At 35.6% G+C, this 16,062-nt stretch overlaps 1 protein-coding gene across 2 annotated transcripts in view; it reads right to left on the bottom strand.

Annotated features, from left to right (window-relative positions):
• Positions 1-16,062, bottom strand: part of LOC110457228 (AF4/FMR2 family member 3-like) — a 121,055-nt gene that overhangs the window by 51,406 nt on the left and 53,587 nt on the right. For both annotated transcript variants that reach the window (XM_021508402.1, XM_021508403.1), the window contains exon 9: positions 8,885-8,979. In XM_021508402.1, the coding sequence (XP_021364077.1) occupies positions 8,885-8,979 (95 nt within the window). The remainder of the gene's footprint in view (positions 1-8,884; positions 8,980-16,062) is intronic.

The following is a 16,062-nucleotide window of genomic DNA, read 5'->3' as shown; positions in this document are numbered from 1 at the left end:
TCCACAGTCCGCTAACTCACGGTATGTTTATAATTACATGTCAGGTACATATGTGACCAGAGGCTATCGCATGGTATGCCGTTCTCACGTGCACTCACACATGCATTTTATAGGTATCTTGATATTTTACAAAACATTATTTTCACAGAGTAAGTAGACTACATTTGTAAACACGATTTAATCGACAGAGCGAAACTTCCTCAACAGCGAAAATCGTAACGACCTCGAGCTTATGAACTCGTGTTGCACATGTGAGGTCGGTACGTCCGCATTCCATGCGTTTCCTATATGACCTTCTTGAGGTCGTTTGGTCTCATGTCACTATCTTCCCGTGAGTCTGTTTATGTCTATGAATTTGAAAGCTTTATTCCTGAAATACGTGTGATTATACATTTCCCGGTAAAATCTCGATATCGGGTGTTGACATATCATCGGCACGCACGTGTACTATTGTTTACCAGGGGCCTGTTCGTGTATGCGGAGCAACCGGTTTGACCGTTTATAAATGTAACAATTTCGGGTATAAATCCTGGCGGACCTGCAAATGTATATGCAGGCCTTGCAAGGCTTTCTCACGGCTCGCCTGAAAGCAGCATCAGATTACTAGGTCCGACCTTATTTAATAAACGAACAACAGTGGTCCGATCGGTTTGACCGTTTAAACGAAAACGGCCAAGGTGTAACTATAATTTGCACAACGACATTGAATGCCCGATACGCAATACGGAAATGACGACACGGTGTACATGCACATTTCGATCAAGATAATTGAGTCCGAGCTGTACTTTTCCCGGAAGTACGTCACGAAAATGGACGCTGATGACGATGTGTGGAGCCACCTTAAAACACTATCACTTTTTAAATTCACGCAAAATGTTTATGCATTTATCAATGTCAGAACAGGGTCTTATCATTACTGGTAAATTCTCTGTTAATCTATCACAATGTGATCAATCAATTTTCTAAATCAGTGTTTTGCTCTTTTCAAAAAAAAACACGCTATTCTATACTCGTGAGATAGCCAAATATCTACTTAACATGGCTATTACTAGCGATGGTCTGCCAAAAGTGATGATCAGAAATGATCTATACATCCTACTAGACCAGCAGGCATTGTGAACTGCCTCACACCCCTATTGACACAGCTAACTACATTATACATAATGCAAAGCTCTCACACCACTCCCGTGGCCATCTAACGTTGCTCTCTTGCGAGGTGAATTTACTCCTTACATGCACTTTTATGAGCATTCTATCGATTCCAATTCAAATTCTACCTCTAACAAAGTCTCTCTAAGTTGAAAATTCAAACAAGGTTATGTCACCCTGTGGGATGCTTACCATCTAATTTGCTTAAGGTCTAGGAATCGGTAACTTATCACATACCTTTAAACATTTGTCCCTGAAGTGTTAAACAACGAATGCCACCAATAACTTCTTACAGCCTTGGTTGTCTAATAGTAACCAGAAACTATTTCAAGCCTTTGTCCTTCAATAGTAACCTTAACACTTCTTACAGCCTGTCCTTCAATAGAAACCAGAACACTCCTTACAGCCTGTCCTTCAATAGTAACCAGAACACTTCTTACAGCCTGTTCTTCAATAGTAACCAGAACACTCCTTACAGCCTGTCCTTCAATAGTAACCTTAACACTTCTTACAGTCTTTGTCCTTCAATAGTAACCTTAACACTTCTTACAGCCTGTCCTTCAATAGTAACCAGAACACTTCTTACAGCATTTGTTATTCAATAGTAACAAGGACACCACTTACAGCCTTTGTTCTTCAATAGTAACCAGAACACTCCTAACAGCCTTTGATCTTCAAGTAACCAGAACACTTCCTACAGCATTTGTTCTTCAACAGTAACCAGAACACTCCTTACAGCCTGTCCTTCAATAGTAACCAGAACACTCCTTACAGCCTTTGTTATTCAACAGTAACCAGAACACTCCTTACAGCCTGTCCTTCAATAGTAACCAGAACACTTCTTACAGCCTGTCCTTCAATAGTAACCAGAACACTCCTTACAGCCTGTCCTTCAATAGTAACCAGAACACTTCTTACAGCCTGTCCTTCAATAGTAACCAGAACACTCCTTACAGCCTGTTCTTCAATAGTAACCAGAACACTCCTTACAGCCAGCCTGTCCTTCAATAGTAACCAGAACACTCCTTACAGCCAGTCCTTCAATAGTAACCAGAACACTCCTTACAGCCTGTTCTTCAGCAGCAATCAGAACACTTCTTACAGTTTTTAATCATTCAATCATAATCAGAAAACATCTTACAGCCTATTTTCTCTCATGTTAGTCTTTGTAGATTATGTAACTGAATCTTTTATGATCAAAATACATTTTACAATCTATCTTATGCTAGAATTAAATACTTTAAAACTTAAATACTTAAAAACTTTATTTTGTTTTCATGCTTATCTAACTCGAGTTTACTTATTTAAAAATAAATAAAAGACAAGAAAGCCCATGCTCCCATACAAATTAAAGTCAATTGTTTTTCACAATTTTCTATAATTAGTACTGGTGACTTTTAAACCTTTGCAGCTTTATACCCAAATTTTATCATATACTACTTAAAATATATTTGCATTGTTTGATTTTAATCTATTATGAGTGATCCCATAGCTTTAACATATTGTAATTTTTTAACAGTCATGACAGTATTGCATCATGGATGAATGTCTGTCACCGAAGACCACGAAGTCATAGCTGCACTCTAGATCTGTGGTTCAGGATGGCGTTAATCTTAACGGTTCATTTAACACTTTATCAACACCTCTACTGTAACATGGATGTCCTCCGAGCCATGATAAACAAGGACAGTTGCTCAAAAGTTCCCCGAGAGTTAACATTACAGAGAGCCTTTAACAACGACTTGACCTTGAGCACACTTTGTTTAGAACTTAACTGTCTAATGATAACTCAAACAATTATACCTGATATATGACAACACATCCTTGCCACAGTAACAGATCAGGTATCTCTGACAATGACCTTCTCTTTCTGTAGACTTATAAGGCCGTGTATTCACATTTCATTACACTGTCTCATCTCAACAAATCATTGGTAATACATTTTATCATTACCTCTACGATATATGTCCTTGTTTTGTTTGACAAATAACCCATTTGCTCAAGAATAATTCCATGTGTGCCACTTGATGAGGTAGAATTTGATACTTTTTCACAGATCAATATTGGACCGTAGCCTTGAATCTCTCCATTTCCTCCATAATTACACAAAAGGTGTTCAAACTTAAAATCAATTAACCAACTTTAAGAGACATTCAGATATTAGATGGCCTATTACTCCAGAGTAGTTGTGCTGATTACAACATATTTGATAAACAATAATAACCTTGCCTCTATTAACAAACACAAGTTGAATTCGAAATAAATTCTCCTTCAAAACATTTACAGTCAACATTAATAAGTAAAGAATAACACATGTTATGACAATACTTGAAATGTATTCAAATGTTTTGTTTTCTTAAACAAACACTTTGAACTAGTTTCCCTAATTTAATATTTCCAGTGTAGAGGAGTAATACCCGCATCACTAGGACGGCAGTGATGACATCACACACACTAATTTACGTGGCATTCCGTGGCATTTAGCACCCTTAGCAGCCGTTAGATTCAAATCATTGTGAAATGAGTGGCGACATGCTCAGCAATAAAACCTCTGAGATATTGCACAAGTTGGTGTAACAGCATTTTTTTTAGTGCAATTTGCATGCCACTTGGGAAAAATAAATCTAAAACGGTTCTGTTAGCATTGTTGATTAGATCATAAATATCATTTCTATCAGTATTACTCTTGGTACCCCCTTCTTCCACCTGTGAAAAAGAAAACTTGGAAAAATATCATCCTGAAAATGTTATGCTTATTGATCTCTGTAAAAGCATGCATATGAAATTCTTCAAACTCCACTGTAGGCATGCAAACATAACTAGTTTACATTTACATGTCTACCAACTCTAGACAAGCTATCAACCAACAACACATCCTTAAAACAAATGTTTATCTATCTAAGGAAACCAATATTGTAAAGGAAAGCATAATGTTTATCTAGTATGATAGCAAATCAGTGACAATAGCTTCAATAATACACTAGACAAGGGCTGACCTTAGATGACCTTCAGGTCAATGATGTGACTCACTTCTTCACCTGCCAGGGTACACTTTAAAAACTTCAAATTTCTACCACAAAGGAAAGGATATACTACATCAATCAGCCGGGTATTTAGCAACAAAATACAGATACATTATTTAGGAAATAAAACTTAATATTTCAAATACAAAACCTTAACAACTTAGATAGTATTAAAACAGTGAAACTTTAAGTGTCACAGAGGACCACTTTTATACATCTTTCAGTAGTCTACTACATCAAAGTACCTTTAAATTTTATTGTTCCTTCTAATTCTATAATATATCAGCTTAACAGAGACGCAAATCATCAAATCAACTAAAAAGAAAGAGAGAGAGAAAAGTTTTCGATAAAAATTCAGTGACTCCAAAAAACGACGAAAACCACCATTTTAAACAGAGATACATGTCTTTGATAAGATTTATTGTAGATATGCTTTTATGTAGACAGAGCACATCTTATCTGTAGTATGTTTTTCATTAGTTTAAGAGTGAGAGACATCATATTACCAAAGATGTACTGCTGTTTATCAATATGTTGTACATCATCATATTACCCACACAAAGTCTTTAATTCATGTGTATACACAAGCATGAATCAATTTGTCGTGTATGGAGGTCTACATAAAAAAAGCCTTTGTGCACACCTGATTACTGCGATTACGTTGAAAGGTATTGACATTAAAGGTCTACCATTCTGTCCTGGATAAGCGATTGGTGTATCTCACAAGACAGCATGATGCTGTGTTTAATGGTGTGAATCTGCTCAATAAACTTATATGCAGTCTGTAAAATACTGCTCAGGGATTTACATGGAGAATAATATCAGGAAGGTTATATTAGTACAGTAGGTGGGGGTATTGACTACAGTCCAGTGTTATAAATATACAGTCTAATGTTATAAATATACAGTCTAATGTTATATATATACAGTCTAATGTTATATATATATATACATTCAAGTGTTATATATAAACTGTATACCATAGTCCAGTGTCATATATATACTGTATACCATACTCCAGTGTTATATATATATACTGTATACCATAGTCCAGTGTTATATATATATATACTGTATACCATAGTCCAGTGTTACATATATATATTGTATACCATAGTCCAGTGTCATATATATACTGAATACCATAGTCCAGTGTTATAAATATACAGTCTAATGTTATATATATACAGTCAAGTGTTATATATATATATACTGTATACCATAGTCCAGTGTTATATATATATACTAAATACCATAGTCCAGTGTTATATATATATTGTATACCATAGTCCAGTGTTATATATATACTGTATACCATAGTCCAGTGTTATATATATATATATATATATATATACTGTATACCATAGTCCAGTGTTATATATATACTGTATACTACAGTCCAGTGTTATATATATATACTGTATACTACAGGTTAGGGGTATTTACTGTATACTACAGTCCAGTGTTATATATATATTATACTGTATACCATAGTCCAGTGTTATATATATACTGTATACTACAGGTTAGGGGTATTTACTGTATACTACAGTCCAGTGTTATATATATATTATACTGTATACCATAGTCCAGTGTTATATATATACTGTATACTACAGGTTAGGGGTATTTACTGTATACTACAGTCCAGTGTTATATATATATTATACTGTATACCATAGTCCAGTGTTATATATATACTGTATACTACAGGTTAGGGGTATTTACTGTATACTACAGTCCAGTGTTATATATATATTATACTGTATACCATAGTCCAGTGTTATATATATACTGTATACTACAGTCCAGTGTTATATAATATACTGTACAGGGTTGCCAACTCTCACGGCGTGAGACAAAATCTCACGCATTCGTCATGCTGAGAAGACCTTACTCATGCATAATCATGTCTCACGCCACGTGAGCCATAAATCTCACGCATTCGAAAATATTCTCCCTCTATCCCACGCAAAGCCATAAATCGGCAATTTTTAGCTTTGGTTGACAAAGGGGATTAACTCTTATTGCAACGTTGTGCTTTGGAAGTGAGCTGACGCGAGGTGTCGCTTTACATCCGGTGGAAACGAATGTAGATATATCGTAAGGTGAGTTGTTTTCACAATCGTCTGCTGGATAACCAAACTACTCGGTAGTGAAGCGGACATAAAACCTATCAATCAATCAATCAAGGTGTTTTCACTCGTAAACTTAATATTGAACGTACCTATCGCACAGAAAAAGAAAGTTTTACTAATAATATCGCAGTGTATTAGGAAAGATTGTTTTTAGGTCGTGCCTTCACGAATATTAAGAGAAAACGATTCTTGAATCACGAACAGACAGTCGCTAATGGCTGATGAAAAGTTCGAAGTTATTTTTTGCAGTAAAGTGGCGTATATGATTTAACACACCAGAGACTTGTAGTAATAAACAATTTTAATCTGATGCGATGAAAAAATAATGAGTTTCGGGAAGTGATTTGGCATGTTGGATAGACATAATACGTAGGTAGTCCAATACATAATCATGCAACAAATCGGATTGCAAACGTTGTATAAATGCTAAGGGTCTAACTGTTATTTATTGCTTAGGATAGAAGCCAGAAGTAATTGTAAAATATTTTTCCACTGTCAAATTATCATATTTATCTTTCATGTTATCAACTTTTTCATGTTACTATGGTAAAGTTCTTACTTTTGATATGAACTGTTATTTTTTAACAGGTCATGGAAATACAGAAAAAAAAGACTGGTACCTGTTCTAGCCAAGGGTGGAATCGTTACAAGAAAGGCCTTTGATTATATATTGTGTTGCATTTCCAATGCCAGTTTTTTTTGAGTGATAAATAAAAATCTTTCATATATCTGCAAAAAATGTTTTGTTTTGATTTCCTACAATGATCTTGAATCGAAAATATCAACAATGCAGATGTTATAGTAGTCAGAGAAAGCCAGGATTTGTTCGATACATTTGTAAATGTTATCTAAACACCCAAAACGATGTAACGCCGCGACGCCGTCAAAAGTCTCACACATTGTAAAACCCTGTGGAGGGAGATCTCCCACACTGGACTCCTAAGAGGTTGGCAACCCTGACTGTATACCAGTCCAGTGCATATATATACTGTATACCTTAGTCCAGTGTCATATATATACTGTATACCATAGTCCAGTGTTATATATATATACTAAATACCATAGTCCAGTGTTAAATATATACTGTATACCATAGTCCAGTGTTATATATATATACTAAATACCATAGTCCAGCGTTATATATATACTGTATACCATAGTCCAGTGTTATATATATATACTGTATACCGTAGTCCAGTGTTATATATATACTGTATACCATAATCCAGTGTTATATACATACTGTATACCATAATCCAGTGTTATATATATACTGTATACCATAGTCCAGTGTTATATATATACTGTATACCATAGTCCAGTGTTATATATATTCTGTATACCTTAGTCCAGTGTCATATATAAACTGTATACCATAGTCCAGTGGTACCAGTGTTATATATATACTGTATACTACAGTCCAGTGTTATATATATACTGTATACCATAGTCCAGTGTTATATATATACTGTATACCATGCATAGTCCAGTGTTATACATATGTACTGTATACCATAGTCCAGTGTTTTATATATATACTGTATACCATAGTCCAGTGTTATATATATACTGTATACCATAGTCCAGTGTTATATATATACTGTATACTACAGTCCAGTGTTATATATATATACTGTATACTACAGTCCAGTGTTATATATATATACTGTATACTACAGTCCAGTGTTATATATATATATACTGTATACTACAGTCCAGTGTTATATATATAATGTATACCATAGTCCAGTGTTATATATATATATACTGTATACTACAGTCCAGTGTTATATATATATACTGTATACCGCAGTCCAGTGTTATATATATAATGTATACCATAGGTATACTACAGGTTAGGGGTATTTACTGTATACTACAGTTCAGTGTTATATATATATTATACGGTATACCATAGTCCAGTGTTACATATATATATTGTATACCATAGTCCAGTGTCATATATATACTGAATACCATAGTCCAGTGTTATATTTATATACTGTATACTACAGTCCAGTGTTAATATATACTGTATACTACAGTCCAGGGTTATATATATATTCTGTATACCATAGTCCAGTTTTATATATACTGTATACTACAGGCCAGTGTTATATATATATACTAAATACCATAGTCCAGTGTTATATATATATACTGTATACTACAGTCCCGTGTCATATATATACTGTATACTACAAGTTAGGGGTGTTTACTGTATACTACAGTGCACCTTTGGGGATTACTTTTCAGTGTATGAGGGTGTTAATATTTGGTTACCATACCAAGGATACAAGAAGGAAATGATACAGAGAAGAGGTGTCAACATCCTACCTACATAAACACACATTACAAATTACCCCCCCCCCCTCTCTCTTTGAAACACTTGCACTTTAGGTCAATCCCCAACTCAACTCAATACACTGTGAACTTACATCTATTCTCCATCCTCCCCTCAGTTCTGTTGCTAATTTTCATACCTCATTACCTGGTAATACACATACCCTCCAGTGAACCAATACACAACAATAGCACTGTAAACACAGCTGACACACACACAACAGTTCCTACCTTGGCTCTTTGACCGGCACCTTCCCTCCTACCCCTCGTGTTGTTCCTAGGATGGGGCGTTGTTTGGTAGGGGGTGGGGACTGGTTGTCAGGTAGCTGAAATAAAGAGGACACATATAAATCCCTGTGCACTGAGGTGCTAGCTGTAGCAGAAGACTTTTTGCTGTTCGACAGCCATAACATTTTTACATGGTAGTCCCATGCCTGTAACTGCCAGTCGACTCCATGCTATAGCGAGAGCCTGACCTAGTCGCGTTCACTGTGTGGGAGTGGGGGAGTGCAGGACGCAGTCTAGTTAGCACTATTTACACACTATATAGTCTATGCTCTTACTACAAATCCTGCATTCCACAATGCTCTGATACAACTAGTCCACACACTGTTTCAATAACACAGATTCTCCACAATGTTATTAGGATTTCACACCTGAGCGCTTTGTATACAACCATTTTTTTTCAAAGTCGTTCGACGCTTTTTACATATCATTGGTGGTTTTGTGTTAGATAAAATCTTATGTAACTCATACAGTGCTCCTGGCACTCAATTTCAGAGGAAGTCATCTATATAAAGAAGAACACCCACCTTATCTATACATGTACCCTCTATCAGAACATGAAAGGTTAATTGTATTATTTAGAACAGATAATGCTCATGATCAAACATCTATATAGCTTTTTATAAAGTAAGTGAGCCCCGGTAATTCCGTCTACTGTATACCCCTCGTCTAGGTTACAACAGTATGATTCACTAGTCGTCTGGAGAACAATCTTGTGTACAGTATTATCTATAGATGTTTATAATGTCAATCTCTGCCTAATTGATGTACTTGTCTCAAGTGATTTCACTCCTGGAAGCACTGAACGGGTTTATTATTTGATAAATGAGGGAGAGTCTTTATTTATAAGCTAAACTATTTTTTCTTTTTTTTATCGTAGTTTTCTTTTTTCACAATTCATATTAAGGCATTTTATCACACAATGTACTGTGTTATCCAGTGAATATGTCATATTATTTTGCATTTTAACTCATGTAATATGACCCATCAGCCCTTTGATTGGTTGCAAGTTTCAATTGTTTCATTGTGACGTCACGCCTAGGACAAGTACATGACGTCACAGGCTTACATAATGGAGTCAAAATGGTGGCTTTTTACATTTCAAGGTCGCATGAAAATTGTCGTTTACCATGAATAAATGCCACAAATCTTGATTATGTGATAAAAAGGATCATACACTCATTTAAGATCCTAAATGTATGAAAAAAAATAGAAAAAATTGTCACTACGAAAGTTAAATCTGCTTTATTTCTGTGAAATTCAAACTAACCCAAATAATGGAAGAGCAACATTTGACAACTGGTATCTGTTACCTAAGCTTTAAGTCCAGGTGTAGGTATCAATGTCTATTGTAACACAGGTGTACATACACTACAGGTGTTACAGCTACTTCACACTCATCTGTCAGTGAGGCACTCGGCCATCAACGAATTAAAGTCAATAAAAACAAATTTTAATGCCAATCGTACAGGAATTTTATGGCTTGAAGTTGAAGATATGTGAAACCACAGCCTGTACATATAACAGCAGGTTTTTCAAACACATATAATTAAACACATTTGTCTTTTACATTATTCTGCCAACTAGTATCATATCTAGCGATGTTTAGAAATAAATTTTACTGTTTGCCTACAAGTATTACATAAAGTTAAAAGTGAAAGACGTTCATTGTCATGGCAACAACTTCAATTTAAAACAGTTATATTTTGAAATACATTTAAGGGACATTTAAATATTCAGCAATTGTGGTAAAGATAGCTTCTGCTACAGGAGTTCAATGGCATGATCTTATCTGTCTCTGCTCAGATGAATGGTGTATATAGCAGTCAGAATTACACAAGTCATGATTGTGTCTCCAATCCCTGGAGACTGCCCACTACTAGTAAGTCAAAGCTGTTCTAGTCTGTCAGCAGACTTAACAAGTCGCCTCATTTGATAGACCTCCAATCAATACGAGACAAACAATGTGACACCCGCTAATCTCCCCTTCATAGAAAGAAACCCATCACCGATCATCCGGCTAATGAAATTATGCCTGTCCCCTAATGACATTTTTAATACCTCGATTATGTCTCGGATCATCATCTGTATGTGGGGATTGTTGTAAACGATACCGAGAGTACACACAAATTGTACACAATGCATAAAGGTGCTGAATTACCATAACATGATGCAAAGTCATTGTCATCAGTGTGCAAAATGTTAAATTTGCGACCGTGAACTCTCGTCTTTTTATAAAATGTGACCTTGACATAGGACCTATGATTTTATCATTTACAAGGGAAAAGATATTTAAAATTTCAGTGATCATTTATAAAGTATATAAATGTCTCTGATCTGACACAGGACTAACACCACCTATTAATTGAACACCTAACCATACATTTAGCAGTGCCCTGTTTGTAGCTTCACTCCTCACCAAAGATAAGATAGAGATTTGACACCTGTTAAACAGTTTCAATTAACTATTTTAAGAAATTTTCTGTAAATATAAAAATGAAGCCAATTTGTATGACTTCCCAAGACTGTGGCTATTCAACACTTGTACTGTATATTTTGTAAAAGTCTCCACACTCTATCGTTTCAAGGAACATAATCTACAGATGTGTGCAGTGTCATCAGACACAAAGTGTGACTGCCAGACCTTGGATGTCTGAAGTCTCCATAGTAGTGTCACCAGGAACAACACTATTGGGAGGGGGCATGTACACAACATTCTGAACATCACACTACTTGTAGAAAGCATATATCTGCAAGAGCCACGCTCATGATGAAAGTACAGATATCTAACCGTCACATCTGACAATCCTACCTTTGATTCAGCTGATACAAATCTCAACATGAAAATAAATTGAGAAGGAACAGTTTTAATTAAAACTGAAAACTTTCAGTGAGCGTGGTAAGATGTTATCAAGTGCATAGAATCAAATCTGTAATTAACGTTAAATTCATTTTCAAAAAAATATAGTCATAAAGTGCATTGATGCTTTTTCTAGTATTTCATTTATACAAAACGTAATATTACAAGAACAATGGTGATTGATTATACCTGATGATCATTTGAATAAGCTAAATTAACAGACAATTGATTGTTGATTTCATATTATTAGTATATAGAGATATCCTGCCAACAATGAAACCCATTTCCTTTTTACAAATGGTAGGAACAATATGTCATGGCAAAATTGAAGGCACGAAGATAGCTGTTTGATTGGTCTCAAGTAAAAACAAGTGGCCCATGGGCCTAAACGGTCACCTGAGTCCTACAGTATTTATTTTTGTTGTTGAAATATGTACCAATTTGAGTACAAAAAAGTTAAGTATAACGTTAACTTAAGTTTGTCAGGACCATGAGCTGATCATTCCTAGACCGTGTTTCAGTTAAATCGGCCTATTAGAACTTGTTTTCAAGTTTGAAATACTGTGTCGGCCATATTGGATTTCTGATCGACCCGAAAAATAACAACACTTTGTCAGGGCCATGAGCTGATCATTCCTAGACCGTATTTCAGTTAAATCGGCCTATTAGAACTTGTTTTCAAGTTTGAAATACTGTGTCGGCCATATTGGATTTCTGATCGACCTGAAAAATAACAACACTTTGTCAGGGCCATGAGGCGCTCATTCCTACAAAGTTTCAGTTAAATCGGCCTATTAGAACTTGTTTTCAAGTTTGAAATACTGTGTCGGCCATATTGGATTTCTGATCGACACGAAAAATAACAACACTTGGTCAGGGAGATGTCAGTATCCTTCCCATGAAATATTATTGAAATCCCTTTGCCAGTTTTTCAGCTTAAGTTGAAAATGTAAAATGTTAACTGACGACGGACAACGGACGAAGACGGATAGCAATAGGTCACTTGAGCTAAAGCGCAGGTGACCTAAAAACCTGACCAATCGCTAGGCTGATACATGTCCTTTGAAGATTACAAAGGAGGGATGCCCGACTTCAAAGCCTGTCAATTTTTACCGTTAGGTGACCGCCAGATTCTTTTGATGTACATCAAAGGATCGAACTAGTCTTCTTGTCTCATCAACAAGGTGGCGCACATCGAGCCTTCAATTTTGCCATGACATATTCCAGGGGTGTAGAGAGTGAAAGTAAGCGTAACCCCTGGATATTGAGGATGGTGCTACATGTACTAAGAGTTTGGAATAATGGCTAAAGTGAAATCAATCTGTAGTGACACAGATACACGTAACAGGAAATTCGGAAATGCACGAGACTGCATTGACCACCAGCAGAGGTCCACTTAGGTATTACGAAGAAAGGGGAGTGGGAGAAATCTTGTGAATAGATTACTGTTACTGATCATTGGTCAAATGAGATCAACAGATTTATATATTCCTTCAATGTAACACAGCCAATTCCCATCACAATATTAGTGTTACTTTCAGCAGCATTAATCATAAAAGATATTTAAACAAATTTACATTGCATTTTCTGGTCTGTAGGGGTTGAATACTCATCTTCCATTTGACTTTAACCAAAAGGAAACAGGTAATTGAAGTAGACTTAACAACTGAAAAAATGATATCCTGAGTGAAGTACTTAAGACCGAATAAAAAACATTTTCTTCATTTATTGGTAACTACAGATTTATCCGTTACCCTAACTACATTTACAGCTTAAAGTTCTGCTGTTTATGACCAAACATTAATTTGACAGAAAAACAGCCTTTCCACTGATAACACAGTAGCTTCAAAAGAGAGAGAGAGGAAATTAGATTTGAATATTATTGATTTTCTTCATTACCAGCAACTTTTTTCTCTCTAGTCTTGTAAGAGGGCATGTGTATCCAGATGACATGCAAATACTATTTTGAAGGAGTGCACAACATGACAACCCTAATATTCTGCAATTTAGTGAAGCATTAATAATGCTTGTTGTGATCGGCATGCTAAGCCAATACCTCGGGGTTATCAGAATGCCACGGGGGCTCCACTGTCATGATTAGCGTGCCTGCATGTACAGAATATGAAAATAGAAGTAAACTGCTTCGAAAGAATAAAAGTAACACAAATAACTAGGAATTCTTAACATACCATCGCCACACTTCACGCAACAACACTTTGGCACATATCAAAGAAATGCAATTAAAAGATCTTGCCCCTACATTTGCTAAAAAGTTTATACATTAGGTATTTTAAAAACAAATTTGTTTCTGTGATTATGTTTGTAGCAGTGTGATGAATGACTTCAACAAAGCACCACTGTCATGATGCTGCCAATAAATGTCCCCCTTTTCCAATCTGGACTGGTATTCGACCTATTTTTCCAATCTGGACTGGTATTCGACCTTGATATACATACATGCCTAGTAGGACCCTGACCTTTGACTGAAAAAATGTGATCTACAACAGTTGATCAGCTTACCATGTAAATGACAATGACCTTGCACTAATGTGACCTTGACCTTTGTACTAACAGTGAGCTTGACCTTTGAGACCTTGACCTTGCAAATAACAGTTACCCTTAACATTTGACATGAAGAAAGACTATCAGCTGATCTGTTTATTTCTGGCAATTAATCTACATGCCTGTATGCCAAAAGTATCCAATCAGGAGCAGACAAATGTATGTCTCAATAATGGGTAATTTAAGTATATTAGCTACTGATGCAGGCCTGAGAAAAGACATACATGTTCTGTGGACTATTGATCAGTGTAGGCCTCCCAAGGTCTACTCATGCAGTGTTACAGTTAATTTGGCAATGACCCGGAGGAGACTCCAACATCAATGTAAATGAATGAAATCCATCCAATAAATGATTCAGCAATGTTATGTCAACAGCCAGCCCAGAAATAGACCACCAAACTAATCTAACACCCTCATTAACTCACTACAATCTCCTTCTGCAGACATGTAAAAAGTAGCCTTCAATTCACTTTTATTTCCTCTATTATACTTCACCATTAGTCTACATGGACAGAGAAAACACTCAGCTGCTCAGCTGTATTGGTAAGTTAATGATGTATTGCAAGATCTTGTTTCAAAGGCAGTGGAACTATTACCAAGATGTAGTTTTACTTCTTACAAAAAAATCTTAACCAAATTTTGCTGTTTTGATGCTTTTCCACAAATTATCAAATATTTAAAATCAATTGTAGGCTGACAACATCAGGACATCTCGGAACATTAATCTTCCTGCTCTTTAATTGTTATACCGACATTCTCTGAACATAGACTTCTGGTTAATGTTACAAGTTACAGTTGATAAACAACAACTCGTAAGTAAGAATAAGTTATCAAACAAATATAGCATAGATTAGACGTTTTACTTTACCTTATGGCCAACTGACAAGAAAAATGTTTTTTATTTCAGAGATATTTATATTAAAGTGAATAAGTACAAAAAATCTTTTTTTCAAAGTCAGTTTTTTTGTGTTATTTTATCATACCAGGTTTTTACATCTGAATACCTTTACAGGTTTTTACATCTGAATACCTTTACAATTATGAAACTTCTATCCTCAAACATGAAACCATTTTTATTTGTTCCCCATCACCAATTGAGTACATTTTGTATCTGAGCTAATCAGGGTTCAACACATGAAAGGCTCCGGCATTAGGTTTGTGGATCAATACTGTTGTACGTCTACCGAATCCATTGTCTAGTGACATTTTAAGACATGTTTCTGGATTTATGGAGGAAACCTCAGACACTGTCCTATCAATTAATACAGCCTGGCAGAGAACATATTGCCCATCCAGTCAGGTGCCTAATAAGGAATTCCATTTCACACTTATTACAGTACATTTAGCCTGCATAGTTGATGCACTTCATGATTGACCATTTTTTTCTACTTAATAAGTATAAAATAGCTGATTTAATAACATATTCTTCACAAATACCTTGTTTTTTGCCTTGGCTGACCTAAATATGAGAAAGGCATGCCTATCGACCATTGAGCATACATATCTGATAGTAAATCTGATGTTGAAAGCTTCTGATGTCCCCCAGTAATTAATGAGCGAGCATGCAGAACCCCCATTAGGCTTTGTTACCATCAGCACTGTATTACATAACAGCCCGCTCAAAAAACACAAGGTGGACTGCTTTTTACAGCAGTTTGAAGTTCTTTGAAATGTTTAGGAGCAATGTTAATGTATTTCTAGT

This window comes from Mizuhopecten yessoensis, unplaced genomic scaffold, assembly GCF_002113885.1.
Source record: "Mizuhopecten yessoensis strain PY_sf001 unplaced genomic scaffold, ASM211388v2 scaffold9049, whole genome shotgun sequence".
Lineage (NCBI taxonomy): Eukaryota > Metazoa > Mollusca > Bivalvia > Pectinida > Pectinidae > Mizuhopecten > Mizuhopecten yessoensis.
This window is presented reverse-complemented; position numbering and strand designations above follow the sequence as displayed.